We start from the raw sequence: 26615 nt of genomic DNA, 5'->3' as shown, positions 1-26615 counted from the left end.
AGCATGGTATGGCCTGATCTCAGGAGCTAAGCTTTGTGGGTACTTGGAAGGGATACCACCAAAACCACTCTGCAGAGGAAGACAATGGCAAACCACCTCTGCTTCTCACTTGCCTTGAAAACCACATGGTGGGGTTGCCGTAAGACGGCTGCAACTTGATGGTACTTTACACATACACACAAGGTTATGCAAATTCTTCTCTAGAAGAATTACCAATACCTTGAACCTATTGATATTGAGTTATTAAAAATTCAAAACACGTTATTGAAAACCTCGAATTTTGCTTTAGATCATGTTAGAAAAGTTAAGGGAACATTGATTTCTTTCTTCAAAAGTTTGATACTAGATGGTTGTTTGTTTTCCTGTCTTGTTTAGGAAGCAGGAACAGACAAGAGTGTGTTTCCTTTACCAGAACCACAGGATTTCTTCCAGGCATCCCAAGTAAAGTTTGAAGACCTAATAAAAGACTTAAGAAAACTGAAGAGAGATCTCGAAGGTAAATTGGAACTTTGTACCATTTAAAAATCTTTTGTTCAGACTTCCTGCAAACCAATCCTACCAATGCTTAATTGGAAGTTTAGTGGTAAGCTGGCAAGAGACACAAAAATAATGATCAAGCCAGGGGTCGGAAAGGGCTTTGCCGGGCTCCACGTTTTAGTGTGGACCTGGCAAGACAGGGTGTGTGTCGGGAAGTGCTTTGCCGGGCTCCGTGATTTAGCACGGGCCTGGTAAGACGGGGGGAAGGGTCAGGAAGGGCTTTCCAGGGTCTGGAAACGCGGGGGGGGGGATCCACAACTTACCTTACTTCTTCTTTCTCCTCCCATCCGACAGAGGGGAAGGCTGCTGGGAGCAGGGGGTGGGGCTTACTACATGTCCCCGCCCCCTGGCCTCCTCTCTCCCGGAGCATTGCTCCGGTGAGCTCCGGGCCGAAACAAGGCCTGATCAAGCATGAAAACAAAACCAGTGGGAATACATTTCTTAATATATAGTGCCAATATCCTCAGGACATGTAAGTTATGAGAAATTTCACTGGGTCTCTGAACTTAAATGTTAATATGAGAGTCTAGTAATATAAATATTTGTTTCGAAGGATTTGTAGCAGTGGTATAATAAATTTGAGAACTTTTACTAATAATAGGAATTGTAATCATTTGGGCCACAATCCAACAATTTTATGCAGGTAAAGACATTGCATGGATGAGTTCTCATCCTCCAAGGAGTTAATACACATTAGCCTTCCTCTACTGTTCACACAATTTTGAATTCTGGGGCTCCAGGAAGGCCATAATGAACCTAGCAGCCAATGATCTAGACTGGAAAAGATACAGCTGCAGCTTGCACGCGAAATGAACCAACATAGGTGCCATTAGGTCCCATCCTGAAGCTGTGCTCCTATCTGGCAACTTTTACCAGATTCAGTTCAGAGTCCCAAGAAGGTACAATTTATTATTCTTATCCGATTTAAGGATCATGACCTTCCTTGGGGGCCCATTTTATTGATCTCACCTTCTCTTCGGCAGATTATTTTATTTTTATGAAAAAAATTATACACTGATTCTACTGAGATCTGCTCAGTTGACAAAGTTAAGAACATATACAATAAAATCATTAGAAACTCATAAAATTATCAGCATTAAAACAAGCCATAAATCCAAGCCATTGCCACTGCAGGACATTCAATTTCCTACATGCCTTGTTCTAATAAAAAATGGAAAGGGAGAAGAAATGGGAATGGATATGGAAGACACAGAAGTCATATAGGGAGTAATACGGGGAGATGAATGAGGGTAGTTGGAGGAAATGGAAATGGGCACAAAGGAGGAGGAGATTGGATTTACCCTTCACTACCCAAAGCAGTCTCAGAGCGGCTTACAAACTCCTTTCCCTTCCCCTTCCCCTCCCCACAACAGACACCCTGTGAGGTAGGTGGGGCTGAGAGAGCACTGACAGAAACTGCTCTTTTTCAAGAACAGCTGTGCCAGAACTATGGCTTGCCCAAGGTCATCCAGCAGGTGCAAGTGGAGGAATGGGGAATCAAACCCAATTCTCCCAGTTTAGAGTCCACGCACTTAACCACTACACCAAACCACTAGCCCAAAGGGGAGGAGGTGAGTAAAAGAGAAGTTTTGTTTTGGTAGCCAGGGACTCTGCAAGATAAGGTTAAGGTTGACGCTTGAGTGATTTGTCTGCACCTCCATGCCATGAGGTAAGCTTTTTCCTTTGACCCAAGCAGAGCCCACAGGATCATCTGACTGTGATATGCCTGGGTTTCCTGCATGTGACTTGACTGGGAGGGGAATTCACTGGCTATGCAGAGGAGCAACCATAGTGAAGTCTGGTGCATGTCACTTAAAATACACTGTCAGGCTTTGTACATGTTGTCAGCACATGCCCCACTGTATATAAATGCTGTTTTCTGTGTACACAGATGATTGACTCACACTGAAATTGGTCAAGGTTGCTATGAGAGACAGCTTGGTGCAGTGGTTAAGAGTGGCAGACTCTAATCTGGAGAACTGGGTTTGATTCCCCACTCTTCCACATGAAGCCAGCAAGGTGACTTTTGGTCAGTCACAGTTCTCTCAGAACTCTCTCAGCCCCACCTACCTCACAGGGTGTCTGTTGTGAGGAGAGGAGGGGAAGGAGATTGTAAGCCGCTCTGAGACTCCTTCGGGTCGTGAAGAGTGGGGTATAAAACCAACTCTTCTTCTTCTATGACTGGATCAGGGCCATGTAAACATTTTATTGATATTTTAAACACATTGTAGAGAAAGTTGCCTTGTGACTGCTTTGCTCTAAAAAAAGTAGCATCAGAACATTACAAAACGATGCTTAAAACTACTGTTTAAAGGATGAGAGATAACCTAGTTTTCTTTAACATTCAAACTAGAATGAGTTGGTTCTGCTCAAGGTAGGACAATAAAAGTCATCACAAAATAATTTATCCTTCCACTTAGATATGGCTGAATTAGATCATAGTCACCTTAAAGAAAGTTTCAAAGGTCAACAATGGTAAGGAAGTATCAGTTGTTGTTTATTCAGCCTTGGCGTACATGAATGCTCTATCTCCCCTCATCTCTTGGCTCTGTAAAACCCTTGGCCTGCCCTCTCTCGTGCTCATTTGTGCTGAAATGTGATCTGTGTTTGATCTTCTGTTATTCCAATGTGTAGTCCTGGTGCCATACATTTCACTCTTGCTGGCAGCACTTCAAGACTTTGACATTCATATGATTTCAGTAATAGCTACAAAATGAAGACAGAAAAATGAGGAAGAACACTGATTTTATTTGTAGATCATATTTTAAAATTTGTTTATGCAGAGTAATATTTTTATAACGATCTTTGTTTTTCTACTTTGACTGATGATCTCACAGAATATTGGAAAAAAATGCAGACACACCACTATGAACACCAGTTATTTTGCTTTGCACATAGTGTTCCATGTGCCTTTCTTGCTTTCCCCAACAACACTTCACTCTTTAATATATTAAAGCTATTATAGAACACAATACTTGGAAACATACTTTTAAAAATAAAAATAGCATAATATATCTAGAGTTGAATCAAGACTAATTTTTCCCTAAAGCTCCTCTGAACTCCAGATTCTGACTTTCTTGTTTAGTTTAGTTTTTACTTGTTTAGTTTAGTCTTGCGCTTCCTCTCTAAATAGGGATCTGTGGCTTTAAGTCAAGGGGATAAGGAAGGATGGAGAGAAAGAAGCCCTATGACTCAATAGGCAGCATAAGAGGGATTGCTCCCCCTTACTTGTGCATTATCCTTCATCTCCTTCAGTAGTTATGGAAACAGAGGCAGCACTGCCAACTGCCAAAAAATGAAGAAAGGAAAGCCAAAACACCTGGTTCCTTGTGGGCTCCAATTCTGTCTGAAAGGTTTTAGAGAGTATAGGTGGGAGTGCTCCACAAACCTTGGGCTATTCTTCATCCTTTAAATAAGGAAAGAAATATCAAGCATGGTACCAGTAGGTTGCCTCTGTCCAGCAGAATAACACTTTGGATAAAAAGGGGAATCCACCACCAATACCCAGACGTTGGAGACAGTCTCAACCACAAGTACTGTGAAATCCACAGGGTAGCCCAGGGACAGATTAATAAATTTCACAAATCAAAGAATCCCCAGAATCATTGGCTAAAGAACACTTTAAGGAGCTCACCCTTAAAACATATATGTGGAAATAACAACATAGTAGCCATATAGACATCAGTGTCACACTTGTGAAACATTACAAGTTAAGCCTTCTGTCATCTGTGGAGGTGCATTTGGATGAACTGGAGTGCAGAAAGCACCCTGATATGTGGCTCATTTTGTCAGATGACACAGCTTTTATACACCCTGGAGCTGACGGCTATCTTCCTGGCTACCTTAAGAGGAGAAAAAAATGTTGACACTGTAAAATTCCCACTCTTGAAGGTGGTCAAGGAGCAGTTTACCTATTGCCTAAATATTTTGAAACTGACCCGTCTGTCACCAGTGGGAAGGTACTAAAATACAGGTCAAGATTATCCTCTGGTCACTTTCAGGAATGGGAATTTAAAGTTAAATTGGATTTTAATTTTAATTTCCCTTTTTCATGTTTTTGTTTATATGATTTTACATGAAATGTTTTAATTGAAGGGGATATTGTTTTAGTACATACAAAAAAGATCTGATGAGACTCTGTAGTTTATTGTAGCCATTAAAAACCTGTGGCTGCTGGCAAAACACAACTGAAATACTAAAGCTGAAACAGATGTGATTTGCAGAAATGATGTTAAGAAATGCATAAGTGCATCTATCCAGGCAAGGACAATTTTCCTATATAAATCATGTGGACAATATTAAGTGGAGTTGCCTTCATTATAGAGATATAGCTAGATAAGAAAGAATGCTTAGTGTAATTTTAGTAACGTCCTGAGCCAACAGCTTTTCATATTTGTTTCTGAGTTCATTTGGGGTTATTCCAAAATACTGGATTTAACCATCAGAGTATACACTCAAATAAATACTATTGTGTTGCTCTTTTAAGAAGCAGAAGTGGTTTGTGTGATCAAGGAAAGCAAACTACCAGGGTAAAAATTGGTGGTGTGTTCATTTTCCAATAAGGAAATGCAGTTATTTCATCTAGTGGTTTTTTCGCATCAGATAAGCAAATACAGAAATTACTACAAAAGACAGCCAATGCAGGTCTGACCTAAAGGCATATTTGAAATGATGTTAAGAGTCTTTTTCCTTTAAGTAAAATAAAAAAGGTAGAAGTTAATCCAAATCAACACTTCATACCAGAGTAAATGACTCTCTGCTCTAAGTCTCCAGTTTTAAATTCCTAGACTCTACGGAACCAAGAGTTCAAACACAGGCGGGGGCACTGATATTTTTATCCTTTTGATATAGACATATCGTGTTCCATGCACTTTACTTGGATTCTTTCACTTAGGGCTTTAAAGGAATAGTGTCAACCCAAAACAAGTCAAAATGTAAAGATTTTGAGGGGAACTCTCCCCTACTAATATCTCAGATAAAATTATTTTAAAGTAATTAACATAGGTTGTAAAATCTGAAGAACTTGTATAGTCAAGGACTAAATGTGTTAATCTGATAAACATTAGTGGCAAAATGATCAGAATACACTACACTTCAATCAAATTAACTGGAAAGTACTGTCATTTTTCTGGAAATGAACTATTTTAGCAGCAAAGAATCAAGGTACTACTAAAAGCATATGCAAATAGACATTAGTTTCACAATACATTTTAAAAGCTAGTTATTAACCTGATGCTACAACCAATGGTCCATCTAATCCAGCACTCTGTCTCACACAATGTTCTAGCAGTTCCTCTGGAGGGCCAGCAACAGAGCATAGAGGCCAAGGCCTTCCTCTGATGCTGCCTCCTGGATCTGAGATGGGGCCAGGCCCCATGGGCCCCACATTAGCTATGGGCCTGCTCGTGGCTTTAAGTACCCTGCAACTGCTGCTGCATCTGACAGACAACTGCCTGTCAAGTATAGGAGGGGGAAGCATGTTTGAAGCCATCTGAGAGACTGGGCCAGCAGCTTTGCTTCACCTCACAGGAGGTTGGCCACTCCTGATTTCCTCAACTGTCATTAGCTCTCTGTAGTCCTCCGTAACTGGTGTGGTTTTTTATCTCAGAACACTGAGCTCTACAGCTGACCAATCAGAGAGTGGGGGGTGCAAGAAGGCAGCAGCCTGGCAGCTGCATAGGAATCAATGGAAACACATTTTGCCCCTTTTGACCCACTTAGAGGTTGAATTTCTAAAAATCCCTTCTTAGTGAGCACCTACACCATGGTAGGAGCGCTCTCCCTGAATTTGCTGTCTCTAGGTCCAGTGGTTTGGCCTGGGCATTGATTTTATGGTGAGGGGACTTTCTTTTATATAGATAGATGTGGTACAGTGCAGAAATAGATGTAATTATAACCCATAGAAATGAACTGAAGTACATGGTATAGGTAAATATTTGAATCCCATTGATTCATTACCACACTTCACTTTTGATCACATTAATGATCTCAAGTGATCACGTTAATGATGACTGAGTTACCATATTTTGAGTACAGTTATAGAAATCTGACTACCTGAAGGTATAATGGAAATATAACGTGTGTTGTAACATCCTAAAAGAGAATATTTTATACCTTATAAAATATTATGGCTTTTTTCATATTGGTGGCCCTGGCAAAAATTTATCTAGTTAATATGAAAAGATTAAAGGGGTCCTAAAATGCACAGGATAATGTCCTGAAGTATATAGTGTTGAGTGTATAGCTCTACTTGATCATTAAATATAATACCTGGCTAGTCACTCTCTGTGTTATATGGTGCATTATTAGCATTTAGCCATTTCTGGAGAACTGCAGTAAAAAAAACAACCTTAAGTCAGTGAAGCAATGGGCTTGCCAGAAGGACCAATGGTTGACAGTTGATCAATCTTTCATTCTTTCCATTACCCTCAGAGTAGGCACAATCTGGAACAAGGAGATGGACTAACTGGAAGTCTGTCTATTAACAATAATAATGTTGCAAGAGATAAATTATAGTGGGGGTGGAGATAAAGGCATCAAAGAGAAATTGAATAGAGTTCCAACTGTTGAAAACCGTTTTCCGTAATGTACAACATTCCAAGGCCAGTAGGGATTTTTCCAGTTAACACTGTTGTCCTGTTCAATTATGGATTGCTTACTCAGAGTAATCTTTACTGGTATTTCCATTTCATAATTCTCCATTCCCACCATTTTGTGTATTAGTAGGCTACAGCACTTGCTAAATCTAAACAATAGTTTTAAAGCAAATACACTGTCCAGAGTCTTAGATGTGTTACCATGGTGTGAAAATATTTAACTTTGTTAACTTCATTAATCTTTTTTAAAAATGTTAATATAATGGAGTATAATGGAGTTAAGGTAGTTTGGAAACTTAACAGTGGTGACATGCTGGACTGTCCTTTTTGAACAAAACACCTTATTTTTGTTTTCTTAACTTTACTTTTATTTGCCAGATGCCTGAGCTAACTTGCAAGTATAAAATATGTATGGTATAACCAATGCTATGGAAAATTAGTATTCCTTGTCATATATCTAATTCTGAACTGGGCCACAGAGTGTGGATCAAGAGATCCACAAAACAGAGCTGGCATCAAGAAGAGGGATTTCTTTATGCAACTGAAGGAAGACATGGGTTGGCAGGAAAAAAAATGAAATCTAAAGAAAAAATACATTGGGGGATTAAAACTTCCCAACATAACAGAAACAATGCACATAGATTTAAGAAAATAATGCCTTCTGAGCAGGGGTCATTTCGTAGAAAAAGAGCTAGGGGAACTCATTAGCATAACTCATTTGCATATGCCACACCCCCTGACATCAGGGGCCCGGCGGTGTACCTGCAAGGCCGGCGGGAGTGCGAGGAAGCCCCGCCAAGACCCTCCCTGGCCCCAGGCAGGCAGGGGTGTGGAGAGGCGGGGAGGAAGCAACTTACCCTCCCTCTTCTCCTGCCTCCTCCTGGCTGAATGAGGGCTGGAAGCGGGGCGGCTGGAAGCAGGGGGCGGGGCTTCATCGTGTGCCCCGCCCCCACACCTCACCCGAGGGAACCGCGATCCCCCGCGTTCCCCCCGAAATGACCTCTGCTTCTGAGCATTATTCACCACATGGGTGAATTGGAGAGCCGGCAGTGCAGCACTGGGCATAGCTCCTGTGCTGCCTGGAGGGGGGCAAATCTCTTCTGCAGTCTGCTCTTGCTGCCAATGCTGTGATCTGAGTATTGTGAGCTCCCCCCTGCCCCCGAGCCACTATGGAAGGAGACTGGGGAGACAAGTTGAACTAACCTCCCCACCAGCAGAAGCAAAGTGGTGGTAGCCTAGGCGCAAAGTGACTTGCATGGCAGGACCCAGGCCAAGAGAAGCCTAGCCCGATAAGCTGGACACACCCATGCGGCAGCGGCCACCTCCGGCCAAGGCCAGCAGGTGATCCATGGCGGGACCCTATGCTGGAGGTTTAAGCAAGAGATCATCGGCAAGCTTTGCCACCCCCATGTGGTGACAGCTGCCCCAGGCCAAAGGACCGCCAGATCATCTGATGGGGGAGCAAGCACCACATGCACAAGGCTGCTCATGTGGCAGAGGCCGCAGGCCACCTAGTGACCAGTATAACTGAAGACTGCTGGCACAACCCCCCCCCCAAGGCAGTAGCCACCTATGGCTGAAGGCCGCTGGGTATTCCATAGGGGATGGAAGCTCAGCCGCTAAGTTGCATGCTTGGTGGCAGGACTAGGCCCCAATGTGTGGAAGAAACAGCCAAAGAATGTCCTTCATGGGCCAAAGCACAACTGCCGCAGGGGGGGCACAAATATGGCAGTGGTGCTGGCTGCCAGCAGGCCCCAACAGAGGATACTCTGTGCAACCTCCTGTTCCTTCCATCGCACCAGTTGCTTGTGAGCTGGATAAGAGCCCCGGGTGGGTTGGTTCTGGTCCCTGGGCCTATGTTTGACACCCCTGATCTAGATGATGTGCTTCATTCAGGAATCTCTGAAATGGCCAGCCACCACTTGCTCAATCACTTTTCTCAAGAATGGTAGGTTTCTTTAGGAATGGATACACCACTGCCGGCTTCAAGGCAGGAGTAACCACCCCATTTCTCGGGGAGGCATTTACTGTCTCCCAGACCCAGTTCAGCAGCCCCCTACCTCCAACATATTTTAGCTGTCAGGAGGAGCAAAGGTCATAACAGTCAGTAGGTCTCAAACTTCCAAGAATCCTGTCCACATCCTCAGAATACACAAGCTGAAAGGTATCTCACACAATTGAAGAAGAAGAAGTTTTAATATCCCACTTTTCTCTACCTTAGGGAGTCCGAAAGTGGCTTACAATCACATTCCCTTTCTCTCCCCGCAACAGGCACCTTGTGAAGTAGTTGGAGCTGAGAGAGTTCTGAGGGAACTGTCATTGGCCCAAGGTCACCCAGCCAGCTTCATGTGGAGGAGCAGGGAATCAAACTGGGTTCTCCTAACCACTACACCATACTTGCTCTCTGCTGGACACCCTAAGACCCCGTTGCTATTAGGCAGGAATGGATGTGAGAGATTTTATCTGCAAAGTGCTTTGCAAAATGATCACAGCAGGCTGCAGAGCAGTCCATCTTCTCCTGTCAGCCAGAACTCATTTGGCCCCTGACCACCCATAAGAGTTCTGCAGGCCTATATTGTGTGGATGCAATGGTGGCAAAAAAATACTGCTTCTTTGCCACCATCACAGTCACTGCCACAGAGTAGTTTTTCAAATGATTTCTAGCCTGTGCCTTGTCAGATTTGTTCCAAATATTTCTCCACCATCTCTTTAGCCATTTCCCCATCTTTTCATCATCTAAAGTCCCTCAGTAAACCATGGGGCTGCCAAGACAGGGTGCCTAGGTGCAATTGTGTCAATTGCCTGGGTCATTTCCCCATTCCAGAGGTCAATCAGGGCATCTACAGGAAATGCCATCTGAAAACCTGTTGTATCAAGCCATGAGGGCAGATCATCTTGATTGATCCTCCACCCCTTGTAATTTTAAACTCCAGTAGTTTAGGTGTGAAGAGTTTGGGTGTGCTCCTGGACTCCTCGTTAATGATGGAGGCCCAGGTGGCAGCCACTGCCAAGTCGGCCTTTTACCATCTGCGGCTGGCTCGGCAATTAGTCCCCTACCTTGACCATGAGGACCTGGCCACTGTGATCCATGCGACGGTCACGTCAAGGCTAGACTACTGTAACCCTCTCTACTTGGGGCTGCCTTTGTCGTAAATCCGGAAGCTGCAGCTAGTGCAGAATGCTGCAGCTAGGCTGTTGATGGGCCTCTCTAGGCGAGACCACATCCGGCCGGTGCTGCAAGCGCTGCACTGGCTGCCAATAGCATACTGGATTCGCTTCAAAGTGCTGGTTCTTACCTTTAAAGCCCTGAATAGCCAGGGTCTGGCTTACCTAAGGGACCGCCTCTTCCCATATGTTCCCTCAAGAGCACTACGATCATGGAGTCTCCACCTCCTGGAAGTTCCAGGCCCCCGAGACATTAAGTTTGCCCAAACTAGGGCCATGGCGTTTTCGGTGGTGGCTTCTACCTGGTGGAATGAGCTTCCGGAGGAGATCCGGGCCCTGCGGGACCTTATACAGTTCCGCAGGGCCTGCAAGACAGAGCTCTTCCACCAGGGTTTTGAGTAGGAGCCGCCGCCGCCACTATTCCACCACCGTGGTACTGTTCCATCATCTACCCCTATTATGGGGGAGGTATGTGTCGCCTGGCGGAAGTGGGGAGAACATCACTGCTGGAGCCCTCACTATTTAATAAAGCTGGCCGTCGATTTGGGATTACTGTCCATCTTGGGGATTTATATACAGGATAATAGAGCACCTTAAATACTGTTATGAATTTTATTGTGGATGTGTAATATTGTTTTATTGTATTTTATCTATTTAATCCGGCATTAGCCGCTTGTTAGCCGCCCTGAGCCGCTTGGAAGGGCGAGATATAAATCTCAAATAAAATAAAGTAAGTAAGTAGTGATCTGCCCTTGACAAGGGGATTGTCTTCATGCGCCACCTCGAGATCACCTTCTTCCCACCCAGAACAGAACACTAGATCAAGAGTGTGACTTGCACAGTGTGTGGGCCTTTAATTACCTGAGACAGGCCCTTTGTTGTCATGAAGACCATGAAATCCTGAGCAGGTAGCAGGTAGCTCCTGACAAGGTAGCCTTGGCATGGATGTTGAAGTCCCCCAAGACAACCAGCTTAGGAGTCCTCAACAGTGCATCCGAGACCACCTCCACGAGCTCAGACTGGAAGACAGTTGAGCAGCGTGGTGGGTGGTACACAAACAGAATCCCAGTCCTGTCTTGCATTCCCACCACTAAATCCACACTCTCAAATGCAGCTGTGTCCTGGACAGGGCATCAGTCCAGGGGGATAGAATCCCAATAGGCTACAGTGACACCACCTCCCTGCCCATCAGGCCTGTGCTGATGCAACACTGAGTACCCTGGGGGGGGGGCATAGTTGGGAAAGGTTTACACCTCCCACCTCCCCCAACCAGATCAGCCCTCTAATCCAGACTTAAATTGTGGATGGCTGCCACTTTACCTGGAACTGATCTGGCATTTAAAAGCAAGCTATTAAAGCAGGACATAATCAGAGTCAATCAGGTCTCACCTGGTATAAAACAGATAATAGAAAGGCATACCCCCCACCCTCCCTGTCTACTGCAGCTCATCACATTCAGAGTTTGACATTCATCAAGTCCACAGGCTAAGAACCCTTCGGGTCTCACTCTTCAGCTCTTGGCAGAGGCTCATGCCTTACCCTGAGCGCCAGGTACCTGTGAAAGAACTAAGAACAATACTGAACCAGCAGATTGTGCCACCTTAAAGGGCCAGGTAGTAAAAAGACAAGTAGCACCCTCCCCTTCATGCCTCTCAGCACATGGGCCAGTTTAAATAGACCAGTTACCTTTGGAAGAGCCAAGAGGTCCAGTGAGTCAGCAGATTGTCAGTAGGTGGGGAGCTGCTGAGAAAAGTGGAAGGTGGAAAAGATCCATGTCTGCAAACTCACTGAGTTTATGGAACTAAGATTCAACCCAGCATTTCCACCTGCCAAGGATCTTAGAAATAGTTATGCTGATCTAGTCATGCATGGTGCTGGATACAAAAAAACACCTAGGAATTAATTGCGGATAAAGGAATAAACATTGCAACTCAGTTCCGTGCCTCAATATGTCTTATTCTGAATTTCAATTTAAAATTTGTGTCATCTGTAGCAAAGAAACAGCAATCAATACTTCGCTGATCTATTTAAAAAACATATATACAATTCCACAGGAATGTAACCAGTTTAATAATATGAATTACAGCTCAATCCTATACATGTCTTCTTAGAAGTGGAAGTCCCATACCTTTCGGTGGGATTTACTCCCAGGTAAGTGTGCATGGGATTGTACCCTTAATGGGATTCATGCTAGCGCTGTTCCTTCAAAATAGTGATTCTTTTCATTGTACTCTGATTTTGCCAGACTAAGCTAAAATTTTAGCTTGGATCCTGTAGCATCTTTCCACTTGTCCACCTTGTAATTTGTTGCACAGGCAAGCCCATCACTGTGGAGCACAGGTCTCTCATATCAGGGGCTTTTTGGTTCCTCAGAAGGCAGTAGTTTTGTGTGAGAGGAAGTGCCTAGTACCAGATGAGTACACTCTCCACTGGTGAGCATCGCAATAAACAAAGAAGAGTGTAAGCAGAAAGAAAGTATATGATCCATGCCTAAATTAACAAATATAGTTAAAAGTAGTGTTCTTATTTAATTATAAATTAGTTTTCTTGTATCCAGATAATTGACTCTTCTTACTAGGCATATGATTTCAAATGGGCTATCAGATTAGTACATCTTTAACAAGTCTACGATGGCATTACTTTGAGCAAACATTTGGGGAATCACAGAGAGGAGTAGTTGTTAGAAACTTTCACTGGAGTGTATAACTCATGAAGGGTAGTATCAGTGACAGCTTTACAGGGGTCCATGCTGTTAAATGCTTGGATTCACTGTCAGGATGATTCCCATAAGTGCTACTGGAAGGCTCTTGTATTTGTTCAGCAATTTATTCTTATCAACACTGAACTATTTCTGGATTTGCATTTACTTTAAAAATGAAGTTTAAAAATACCAACTCCTACCTGATTGACGTTGCAGTCCTCCTTATGTGAAGGTTTGTTTATATATAATGATGCTTCAGACAGATTTACAAGTGCCTGTGGAGTTTTAAAAGACTATTGCCCAACAGGCATTAGGGGAGAAACACTCAACTTTGTAAATAGTTTAGTTTGTTTGGATGACTTCTTTTAAAAAAGGAAAATCAAATACTGCATTAAATCTACAGTGGAAACACAATAATCAGTAGCTGTAGTTATATTTTCATGTTTTACTAATTATTTCTAAGTTTTGACATGGGAACCATAATATGCAACAGCACATGAGCTGAGAAATCTTAAATAATTTTCTTGTTGGGTTTCATGCACAAAATGTTTTTGCAATATTTGTAATTTGCAATATTTGTAATTGACATATAACTGAAGTGAGTTACTCCATTTAATACTCACTTTGGAATTGACTATTTTGTTGAGATATAAATGTTGTTGAGGTATAATATGTTGAGGTATAAATATCAGTACTGTTAGATGTTTGTTAATGCCAATAGTATGCAAAATGCTTTCAAGAGCCAAAGAGTGGCCAAATCCAAGATGCCTAACAGCATTTCATTTGAAAGTGAATCTACCCATGGTCTATGGGGTGCATGGTCTGAGAATTCTACCTCATCAAAATGGCTGCAAATCCATGTTCATTTTTTCCTGAGGCACCTGAAGCCACTGGTGATGTACAAGGAAACCCTGTTCCTTGGCAAACTGTCCTGGTTGGGAAAGGGCTGAATGACTGAGATGTCGCCTTATCTTGAAGAATCTTCTAATGCAAAGTTTAAGTATCACAGCCTGCTAAATAGGGCACTTGATTTCAGTTATGTTGTGGCATTAGGGTTTTCAGCAATTTTTTGTGCCCAGCTGGTGGTTTTTATTAGGCCATGCAGTACTGAGTGATGCCTAAAGAGACACAATAATTGACAGACAGTCCTAACTTATTTATTGCACGCACAAAACAATGTTCAGGATATTAATATTGTTATTGTAAGTGAACCAGAGATCCACACTTGTGTAGCAACCAGCCTCTTAAAACAAACAGTGATTTTTAGTCTGCCATTTATATCACTGAGTCTGGCTTCAGATTGCTAGCATTCTTTGGCTGCAGTCTATGTATGTTGTTTGCTCCAGCAATGCCCTATTAAAGTCATTCATACCTCTCCAGAGTAAATGGGCTGCATCTCCAAGCTGGATTAAGAATCTAAAAAGAAGCTCTGTTGGACCAGTAGGGCCATCTAGTCCAGCATCCTGTTTTCCACACTGGTTGACGAGATGCATTGTAAGATACACAACAGGGACATGCATCCTCCCTTGCTGCTGCCCCCCAGCAAATGACATCCAGAGGTATATTGCCTCCAAACATGGATGTGCCATTTAGCCATCATAGTAATTATACGTTGATCGACCTATCCTCTATGAGTTTATCTTATCCCCCTTTTGAAATCAGCTAAACTAGCAAGCATCACCACATTCTGTAGCAGTTCCTCAAGTAAACTGCTACTGTCTGAAGAAGTACTGTTGAGCTGTTCTTTATTCTACTGCCCATCAATTTAATTCAATTCCTTCAAGTTTTAGTGCTTTGGGAGAAGAAGAAATTATCTTGATCCATTTTTGACACACTATGTGTAGTTTTATAATTCTTTTTCATGACCCTCTTTTTTTCTAAATTGAAAAGCCCAAAACTTTTTAGCCCATCCTTATAAGGAAGTTATTCCAACCCTTTTCTGCACTTTTTGTTCTGGGACAATCAGAATATTGTGTGCAGTATTACAGCTGTGGCCAGCCATACCATACAGGTGTCTACCAATATGGCAGTTTTATTTTCAATAAAGGATTCTTATCCTTACATCAGCCCTTATTCTATGGTGGCCACAGGATGAGGAATCATTGTTTAGCACAGTACATTTCCATATCAAGGGAGAAAACTGGAAGGAGCATGAAGACTCATTAGTGCGAATAATGGTTTCTTCCAGACCTCTCTAAGAGTCCACAGAGGAAATCATTTCAGAACTGTCTTTAGATTTATTTTTTCAGAATCCAGGCTCCTTTAGAACTCCAGTTTAAACCAAACAGTCATTCCTCTTCTCAACTGAGTAGGATAAGGAAGAACATGCACTTTTATATTGAACAAGTGTGCTTCTTTCGCCCACTGAATTACAGTTTATTCTTGTCCTCCTTTAGCTGCTTGTGCCTCAGCTTCTAAAGCAACACCCTTGGCATGCCATTCCTCTCAGCCCCCCCCCCCGCTCCCTCTGCTTTTTAAAAGCCCTCAGGTGTGTTTCTGGAGAGATTCACTGGGGCACATTGATGCAAGCACTTAGTGAAAAACCTTACATTGTAAGATTCCTTGAATATATCAATAGAGGTTATGGAGAGGCTTGTTTCCCTTTTTGGTCCCTCCTTGGCCTCTCCAAGGCCTCCTAGAACAGAAGCTTTCCCTCAGTACTAGCACAGCTGCAGGGATGCTGCTGTCCCATTGCAGGGAGCAAAGCAACTTTTCTGCTGTGAAGTCAAGAACAGGGTTCCTCTTTGTCCAAGAGGAGCCTGGCGCCTGATCATATGTATTATTTTTAATTTACAAAATGTATATCCCACCTTTCTGCCCCATCAGAGCCATCAAGCCAGCAGCAAACAAACATAACATTACAAGAAATCATAAAGACAAAAGTTTATATATAAAACGTTTTGCTTTTATAATTTGTTGTAAAAACAACAATTAAAATATAGGGCAGGAAGGAGAGGTCTCTGAGGGAGTACCAGATGAAACAAAGTCTTTACCTGCTGGCAGAAGACAGTGATAGAAAAGGACAAAAGAATGTCCCTGGAGTGGGAGTCCCATAATTTTGGTGCTGCAGCCAAGTAAGCCATCTCTCAGGTTGCCACTCATCTAACCTCAGAAGGCACAGCCACTCAAAGCAGGGCCTTATAAGACGATCGTAGCAGCTGGGTAGGTTCATATCTGAGTAGGCAGTCCTTAAGGTATGCTGGTCCCAAACCACAGACAGCTTTAAAAGTCAGCACCAGCACCTTGAATTAGGACAGGAGATAAACCGATTATGTCTATGCTGCTGCTCTGCAACTGCCAATAACATCAGAGTACAGATATTAAATGTAAATACAAATATTTTTGTTCCTTTACTTTGGCTTATCAACAGGTAAATTTAGAAACATTTAACAGACTTTTAACAGGAGACATCCAACCATACATGTAAGCTTAAAAGTAGTTCTTCTAAATGTCATAGTACTAATAAAAAACAAAATACAAAATGTATGAAGTAGATCTTCTTGCCATTTGCTGCTCCAGAAAAAAAATGTTCCAAATACACATTTGCAGCACATTCTACTGAGACTTTCTGGCAGAATCCTTGGAATACTATAGAAAAGTAATACAATATAGGAATCTTAACTGAAGTCAGAGGTACTTTTAACTAATATGCATATGACTGTGCCTTTAAAACTCATATCAACAATGTTTGTTGTACTTGAAGAAGAAGAAATACAAACTAATTTTATTTCTTTAATTTATTTATAAAACATGTGATTTATGACTTACAAAATTAGTTTATTCTGTTTTGAGGTTTTGTGATGAGACAAAGGTGAGAGTCTTGTTCTCTTCAAATATTTGTCTGTAATCCTCCATGCAATAGCTCTTCTCTCTCTCAGTTTCACAGTTGTAAGCACAGATGGCTTACAACATAGCTCTATGAAATCTCTAGAGACAAACATCAGCTTTTGCCATTTGCACTGTTGTTCAAAGTTTATTTTTAAATTAATGATACACTATTTGCAAGGGAACAAAATTTACACTTAACATTTTTTCTGCAATGCCAAATGGTAAGATCTGCTTTATACATTCTGCATTTTGTTTTTATTGTTGTTGTTAATTTTCAGAAGAACTGTTTTTAAACTTATGTGGTTGAATAGTTTTTGTAAAAAGTTCCTTGTTGGTACACACGTATTGTATGCTCTGACTGGAATTCTTCTCAACTGTCCTATAAACTTGCAAAGATATGCCATAAATGTGTTTGTCCCTCTTTTCTACCCCCCAAACTGCTTCTCTGAGGTCTCTAGATTCCAGTTCAAAGGAGGGCCCAAGACATCAGGCATAGCTGGAACTTGAGTTTCAAAGGTTGCCATTTCCAGCAGCCACAACCCCCTCCCCAATTGTAAGACAAACAGCAGTCTTGTGGCAATTTAAGACTAACACGTTTTTATTCCAATATAAGAGCCCACTTTGTCTAAGGCATTGACTTTTTGTGTCACCTGATCCCTGCTAGTGGGTTAGAAACAGCAATACCAGCCTTCAGTTGTCTGCAGTTGATGACGCTCAAGCACAACAATACATGCTGAGATCAGGTTAGCGGGTTCCCCTGCCTGCAAGCTACTACTAATCCTTGGTTCAAGATTTCTCATACTTTACAGACGCAGCACAGAACACCACTTTAGTAGTTTTAGCTTATCTATAACACATGTGCTTGGAACACTGCATATAAGCTGGAACTTGCGGCTGGCATGGTAAAAATGTTGGTGAGGCTCATGAAACCCTAACTTAAATAATAGCTCCATTTCACATTCTTACTACATAAATATATCAGTTTCTCCATTTGCACAGCTACTATAAATTGCATAATATAGTGATTTTTTAAAAATCTATTAGGAAAAACTGGACTGAACATCCCTTGTGTATGTGTTACTACATTTCCTGGTTCACAAAACTGTAGATAACTCCCCCATTTTCAAAAAACAACTACATAAATTGTAGCTGTTGTATTCCCTGAGGCAATTATAGGTAGTAATGACTATGGGGAGCTATTCATTGAAAATTATATCCACAACTGTGAAATATATTAAGTTACACAAACGGAGAGCTCTTATCCAAGTACTTATCATCATTCTCCTTAGGGTCCTTCTCACATTACTACGTACACCTCTATGTATGTGTGATAAGTGCCTATCAGCCATTTATCTAGGCACTTTTCAGATGCATTAGAGCTAATTAAAATAAATATTAACTGGATTATCACTGACACACTAGAAACTACTTGGTTCTTAGGGTTCCTTTATTTACAGCTCGTAGCACCACGTGAAGTTTTAAAGTATGGTGTGCAGACATTCTCACTAGTACAAATGGTTCAGTGCATCATGAAAAAGCACCTTGTATCACTATGGCCTATGAAGATTCTTATTCTTCACACCCCCATTCCCCACTACTTCCTTTTGTTGAAATATTCAACATAGATCTAATATACTAACTATGCCTAGATTGATTTCTTTTTTGCTTTTATAATGACCAGTCTGCCTAGCCTGCAATCCTAAAACCACTGTAGGAGTAATAGTCAAGTAAATCCAATAGGATTTATTTCTAATATTTTTTAGAATGCTAAAAGGGCACTTTGCTTACTCATCTATTTACACATCATCTAGAAAAGTAGGCACTCTGCTCCTAAATGGGTTTTGTGGAGAAATGCCATCTTTCCATGGGCTGGACAGGAGAACACTATTAAACTTTAGGTAGACCTTGGCCTAATCTCCTCCCCATTCCAACCAGTAATCTGAGGACAACTCCCTAGAAAGGACAGGAAATCCATCAATGTTATGAGGAGATCTGCCCCAGAATGCTGCAGGAGGGAGAGCCAGTTCCTGGCGGGAACTGTGGTATATATTATTGAGTTTTTGGGCAGGAAGCCAGTCAGTTGGTTGGTTGGATTTTGCAAGAGACCCTGCTCCTGGGCCAGAGATGGTGGCCATTTGGGGGGATATGTTTGCCCAGTTTACTCCAGACTAACCTGTACCTGCTACCACCTAGATAGAGCATGAGTTTAGAGGAGGGAGAGAGATGAAGCGTTTTGTCAACATTATTTTATTTCTTCCATTCACTTCTGATGTGCCTGTATATAGTTGTGAGGCATTCACTTCTGATGTGCCTGTATATAGTTCTGAGTTTTAAATAAATCCTTTGATAAATCCTTTGATTGTTGAAGGAGAGAAGTCCCTCTGTACCACATAGTTCCCCCAGCCACTTGGAAATGCTAGGAGTGGTTCAGGGAGGAGAATGGTAAAATGGCCAGTTGCCAACTCTCCAGGGGAGCCCCAAAGATCCCTGGGAAGCCCTGAGGCAGGTTCCTAGGGATGCCAGAGGGAGGTTAGGAGATTGTCCTGCCTAAGCAGAGCCCGAGACAGGGACAGTGGTGGCAACAGTACCCTGAGGCAGTTGAGTGACCCAGCCCCTTCAGGAGCTGGGTCAGGCAAAGGAGGGGTAGGCAGAGTGGGGCCTGTCAGCTGATGCAGGCCCGGTCTGCCACAGGTTTGTGCAGCATTAAGTCCCCCTGGTCAATTTTCTAAATAGTAGTCGTAGTATTCTTTATTACAGTCATAAACCAGCATAACACAAAACAAGATATTACGCATCCATGACTTTCAGTTAAAAATGATACCAATATACATTAAAAATTAAAATAAATTATATACAAATGTGATAATTTTGAGTGAGTAAATACAATAGTTGTAACAATATTGTCCAAAATTATGCAGTACTTGATGTGACCTGTGCATTTCCCCCCTAAATTCAGATCATAGTCAGGTCTCAGTAATTACAAAAGCAATATCCTTATAGCTTCAAATGCCTTCGTGGGATTACTTAAGCCATCTCAATTGCTTTACTAAACTGTTCCTTGAACCATATAGATATCTCTAGATTGAGATGCATTGTTAAATCTTATGGTGTTATAGTGTAAAGTTGTGTACCTGGTGTTGATGATAGGGCTACTCTCCAAGAATTACAGCTGATATCCAAGCTATAGAGATCATCTGCCTTGGAGGAAATGGCCACTTCAGAGGATGGACTAAAATATTATGTTGGGTTTTGCAGACTGCTGCGCAAAATTATGCAGTACTTGATGTGACCTGTGCATTTCCCCCCTAAATTCAGATCATAGTCAGGTCTCAGTAATTACAAAAGCAATATTCTTATAGCTTCAAATGCCTTCTTGGGATTACTTGAGCCATCTCAATTGCTTTACTAAACTGTTCCTTGAACCATATAGATATCTCTAGATTGAGATGCATTGTTAAATCTTATGGTGTTATAGTGTAAAGTTGTGTACCTGGTGTTGATGATAGGGCTGCTCTCCAAGAATTACAGCTGATATCTAAGCTATAGAGATCAGCTGCCCTGGAGGAAATGGCCACTTCAGAGGATGGTCTCCACGGCATCACATTCTTGCTGAGCCTCCTCCCCTGTCCAAATTGTGCCCTCCCCAGGCACCACCCCCAGATCTGCAGGAATTTTCAACCTGGAGTTATCAACCCTAGTTGATGATGAGACTGATTTGTGGGTGGGTAATGTGTAAAGAACCCTGCTACAGGGTATGGCAACAGACTACTTGTGAAGTTAATGTAATCTGAAATATACTCTATCGAGGAAAGTATATTTTAAATGATAAGTAAATTAAGAGGGCTGTTGATGTGGTCAGAAAATCAATCTTGTTCTACAGGAAATGTATTTAAATGAGTATTTTTTCAAAGAACTGAAAAATATATAATATTTCTACTGTTGATGGGAACTAGTTTTTGTATTCATGCTCTTCTTTGCTACAGTATGAAGTAGCCATTATTTGTGAATGTCCAGGTGTTATTTCAGTCTATATAAATATACATACATATATTTTTAAAATCCAATATTGAACTTGTCTTTACAGTTTGTGAAAAGCAGATGAAAGTGGTTTTCAGAGACTCACCAGAAGAACATCTCCAGCCCTTTAAGGATAAATTGGAAGATTTTTCCCTCAAAGGTATGTGATTTACAAAGCAACTGTGACCTGTGCATTTTTTCCCTAAATATTGCAAGTTCAGATCATAGTACTGGAATTAGATTGTATTTGACTGCTATTTTCTGATGTCAGAAGGGCACTTCTGCTAATAGATAAAGGGGGAAATTTTGCTGATTTTTTCCCCACTGTAGGCTTTGCCTCTGCATTATGTTTGCGAATAGTCTCCCAGCTCCCATTACCAAAAATAGGGAGGGGGGGGACATGAATTACAGCAACATATAAAGTGGTGTCACATATAAAGTGATAATTATGACTCTTTGAAGATTTGGAGGACATATTGCAGAGCTTGTGATCCACATATTCATTTTTTTTTTTAGCGCCACCAATATATTTTCTTATAGCTGTCAGACTCCGGCAGTAATCAGTTCCCAATAGCTTTCATTCAAAGAAGTAAAGTTTATTGAGACGATAGTATGCAGATATCTTAACCATTTTGTGTTAGAACTAAATAAGAGCACGCGAAGCAAGCAGTTATACATCATTCAAGGAGGCCTCCTGATGGACCAAGGCCAATCAGGGGTCAGGTAGAAGCTGACCAAAATAACAGGCATCAGTTCCCAAGAGGGCTGCTCATGAGCTAACCCATCATTGGCTTGAGCAGCTGGGTGGACTGGGGGGGAATGCCCTTGGTGGTTGAGCAGCAACAACTGAGCCCTTACTTACTTAGGGTTGCCAAGTCCCATCTTCACCCCCAGCAGGGGACTTTGGGGGGCGTTCCTGGAGGGAGCGGGGCATCCCTGACATGAAGACATCACATTGGGGATGTCCACCCGCCCGATCTTCCAGTAGCGCTGGCTCCCTGCACTTAAAGGCGCCCCTTTAAGTGCACGGGGTGGCGTTCCCCTCCGCGCGCGCGTGGAGATTGGGCATGCAGGAAATGCCAGCTCCCTGCACTTAAAGGGGCCCCTTTAAGTGCACTGAGCTGGCATTCCCCCCCGCACGCCCGATCTCCATGGATATCGGGCACGTGGCCCGTAGCCACCTTTCTCCCTCCTCTCTCTCAAGAGAGAAGGGAGAGGGGTGGCTGCGGGTGTTGGGGCTTGGGGGCAGGGCTTTCCGTGGCGGCCAGCTGCCTGGCAGCGGGTAGAAGCCCCCAAAAAGTGGGGGGGTCTGCCAAACCGGGGGGGGTGTTGGCAACCCTATACTTGCTGGAGTGGCATGTGAGGGATAAAGGTTAACACCTCTTGGGAATGTTTTATGTGCATGTGAGGATAAGTGAAACTAGCAGTAACACTGGCTATGTTTAGAGCCAGAGTAGGTTTTCCAAAAAGTCTGGTAGATGTAGTAGGCTGTTTGTCAGTGGCAACTCACACTAATTCAGAAATGTTTTAGATCAGCAGTCATTAATAAATTAGTTAGCCCACATACTAGTATCTTGTTTCCTTATATGGAGGTAATGGTACAAAAAAAGTTAATACAGCTACTAAGTACTGGAGAAAATTTTAATCATATACCTGTAAACTTATTTGAGGTTATTGGAAGCAGTGTTGTTGTTGTTGTTGTTGTTGTTGTTAATTAGTTTTATACCCCGCCTTTCCCACTTTACAGCCGGCTCAGGGCGGCTTACACTAGTCAATACAACAATTAAAATCACATAAAAACATATAAAACAATCATAAATTATAAAGTGCTGCATAATAAAGTAGTTGTTATGAGATGGCGGACATTAAATTGTACACAAGGTCTCACCATCATTCTGCTCCTGATCTTCCTAACTCTCGGGCAGTGCCAGCTAGATGTCAAGGGCCAAGATAATTATGCAAATATAAAATTAATTTATTAAATTATGTTGCAGTTGCAAATATTCCTGTATTGTTAATTTAAAGTTGCTGGAGCTGTAAATATACTGAGGATCAGGCTATATATTCCATTGATACCAACAGAACAAATTAGATGTCTTAAACTTTAGTTGTATTGGGGCCAACCAATATTCTAAAGTATCAGCTGAATGAAATCACTTCACCTTGTTGATCCTTGATTAGAATGTAGAATGCTTAGACAGTGTTTTAATATTTGCTAAATAGTTGAGGAACAACGCAGAGTCAAATCTGGTTAAATCCTATTAAATACAAAAATAGGACTTTTTATATACTCACTTTTTTCTGGATTGCACTTCTAGACATCATGAATTACATTTAGGAACACAGATCTCATATTGTCATGGCAGTTATATGAGACACTCCAAAGGCAAAGCAGACCCAATTGTAACTATTGTGGTGCCAATACAAGGAAACTGATATTCCCAAATGGGCAATAACTCTCACTAAGTCTTAAGCAATTTAGAAGCACGTGTCTGAAAAATCTCATGCACAGTGACTCAGTTTTATTTTGTGAATGGGTATATTTACAATTTATTTTTTCTTCAAAAAGCATAGCTGTTTGCTACATCTGTATGAATGTGCTCTTCAGACACAGCTAGACACTTCTTCCCAAATTCATATAAACTACTTAATATAGAGAAAGAAAGTTTAATATGTTTTAACAGTAAAATTATAAAATTATTTGTGGTTGATCATTCTTCTTCAAATTTGAGGTATGCATTTGTGTTAAATTTCTCATAATGTATTCCAACCATGCACTAATGATACGTTTCCAAACAATGTAATGTATGTATTAAATTTATCAATAAACTTAGCAGGGTTCCTGCTAGAAAAGGCCTCCGCAGTAGGACTGTTTGAGTCCTGGGTATGTCTGTTCTGGTGGTCTTTTCATCTCATTTAATTAGCAGTTTATATTTATGGCTCCAGCAGTAAGTGCATTTCAGAAAGCGCTGTGTATATGTGCACATTAACACCAGCAGTCTCCCACACTTTGATATATATTGCCTTTCACTAAGCTCTCTATGCCAGTCTTCTACCCAAATTAAGCAACCCTAAATAACAAACCAAAAACATATGGAGAAGTATTTGCTAATATTTTCCTAATGCTGTTTCCTGCAAACTAACAAATTATTTTTTCCAGAGTATTGTATTATACTTGCGTTCTGATAATAAGAATAATGACTGCCCTGCTGAAGTAGTTTAGGCATCTAAATGCTCAGAATAGTTATCTTGGCTTCAACGGTGATCAGGTAGGAAAATGATAACTACCTCAAACTATTCCATTGTCCAATTGATTCTTGCCTCAAACTGTTAGTAACCTATGCCTAGAAATGTATACATTGTATACAACATATACTGCATTGCAGCTCATTAAACCAGTAACAGTGGCAAAGTTAGAAAATGTAAAACAGTTTTTCATGAGTAGTCCTTCTGTCTTGTTCCATTCAGAACATTCAAGAGCTCTTTGGACAGCTGCTGTTGTGTTCCCTTACCATCTTATGCCTGGCTTCCAAAATTAATATCCATAAATTGGAACTTATTTCCTTTTTTCAAGATTTTGCCTTTAAATAAAAGTTATTGCTAACCGTGTGGTTGACCCAGACACCAGTGTTCCACATGTTCTTCCACTTACTACAGTGCTGCTCTGCTTCACCATATATTGTAAAGATGTACACATTTATACTAAGGTTACCAGCCTCAAGATGAAGCCTGGTGTTGTCCCATGACTAAAACTGATCTCCAGGCTACAGAGATCAGTTCCCCTTTATGGTATACCACAGAGTCTAGCAGATAAAGAAGTCCTAGAGTGGCTACTGGGGGTGGATGCCTAGAACTTCCACTTCTCAAATAGACTGCTATTGACTAGCATTCTGCTATGGATCTTCAGTGGGGCTTTTTCCCTTAACTCCAAAAGAAACCTGAAGAAAATTTTGAGTGGTTTTTGAGACTGAGTTGAACATCTGAACTTATGGATAGCAGACAGTTAACTAGCATGAATATTTAGGAGCAAGGTGTTAGTATAACTTACAAGTGATGTCAGATGGTAGGAAAAAGCAGGGTGAAGTAATATGAGGTGGTAAATTTAAAATTTGAATTTTCTGGGAGGAAGTGATGGGAGGAAATGACCTCACAGGAAGGGGAGGAGTTGGAGGAGCTCACCCTTGATCTTTACATGACACCACAGTATATGACATCACAATCCTGCTAAGTTACATTCCAAAACTCCATTCTGCCCATACACCACCCCAAATCCCCAGGAATTTCCCCAGCTAGAACTGGAAACCCTAATTTATACTAGTACATAGATTTACACATGGGTTGTAGACAATTCATTTACATACATTGTAAATAATGTTATCAGGACTGATTGTGACTTTTTAAGTTTTTACTGTTACCTCATATTATTATTGTATTGGCATGGTATCACACCAGTAGATTCTCCATTCCACACAAAGTTTCTTCACTTAGTCATGTTCTAGCTCACTGTTGCCTATTTAGCTCAGTTTTAGAGGTGAAAATTCTGAAATCCCCAGGCAAAAAATATATGTGAAAATCACTGATTCTGGTTGTTGGTGTGATTTTCTGAAACAGTCACACAATTTTTAGGATTCTTAACTATTACAAAACAAACTACCACAACACCAAAAATTGGGTGCTTACAGTCAGCAGAGCAGCTGTCTTGTTTTTCTTTGATTCTCCTGATTTCTCAGGCTCTAAATTTGTTTTCCAGACAATGGCAATTCTTCCTTCCATTTGGATCCTTGCTGGAGGGAAACAATAGTCCCCTCCTCCACCTGTGCTGCCCCTTGTCAGCTAAATCAGCTGCTGTAGCCATTAAAATTATATTCTTGGAGCTGACGTGTGACTCTGATCAATGTGGTGAACCCAGAGACAGCTATAAACAAATGAGTAAACAAACATATTATGTAGGTTAGCCCTGGAACTCCCAGGCCCTAGCCACTGCCTCCTCCTCCAGACATTCCATAAATAATTGTAGTACTAATTAAGGTATCCCTACAGTTAGTGGGCACCCAGTATGAAGACATGTGTCTCATAGCAACTGGATAATCAATTAATCATATGCAATCACAAACACACTTTTTAAAAAATGGATTATTTTCAAAGATTGGAGGGATGAGATGGTGGAGGGAGTTTTCTGCAAAGACCCCTTCCTTCCTTTGTGAAAGGAAACAATAGCCCACAACAAGGAAGGATGGCAAATGCAGAGTTTTCAGCCGAAAAGTAAAATTGTTTGTCAGTCAGTCACTATAAAATTACATTTTAAAAAATGAATGCAGCCAGGAATCTTTCTTAAAATGCTGCTAGCCAGCATTCTCCTGCTGGGCCCCTGCCATACCCCCCCATAGGAATTAGTGCAAAGAAGTGTGTATGCACTGATAGTCACCTAATTCAGGGGTCAGTAAAATGGAACCCCTTTGTCCAGTCTGCTTGAATCTTAGACATTCTTTAGATAGAGGGAGGACTATGCTCTGTGCAAATTTGTTGCTATTATTTTTAAAAACAGCTGCCCCAGATGCTCAGATTGGTTCCTCATTGAAAATAATAGTTCCAAAATTGTGGAACCCCAAAAATACACATGGATTTGAATTCTGAATCACAGTAAAGGTTTCTCACCAAATCCTGGATCCAAACTTGTAACATTTTTTTTCTTGAAGCACACCCTTAATCAGTATCATCAATTTTTAACTGATAGAAATAATTTATAAAAAATATTTTTAAAACTTTTGCAA

At 41.4% G+C, this 26615-nt stretch overlaps 1 protein-coding gene across 1 annotated transcript in view; it reads left to right on the top strand.

Annotated features, from left to right (window-relative positions):
• FMN1 (formin 1) overlaps positions 1–26615 on the top strand; it is a 242427-nt gene that overhangs the window by 176142 nt on the left and 39670 nt on the right. The window contains exons 13-14 of the mRNA XM_015424121.1: positions 376–496; positions 20912–21004. Coding sequence (XP_015279607.1) covers positions 376–496; positions 20912–21004 — 214 coding nt within the window. The remainder of the gene's footprint in view (positions 1–375; positions 497–20911; positions 21005–26615) is intronic.

This window comes from Gekko japonicus, unplaced genomic scaffold (assembly GCF_001447785.1).
Source record: "Gekko japonicus isolate JY-2015 unplaced genomic scaffold, Gekko_japonicus_V1.1 scaffold1081, whole genome shotgun sequence".
Classification (NCBI taxonomy): Eukaryota; Metazoa; Chordata; class Lepidosauria; order Squamata; family Gekkonidae; genus Gekko; species Gekko japonicus.
Note: the sequence above shows the minus strand (reverse complement) of the source record. Positions and strands in the feature narration are given on the sequence as shown.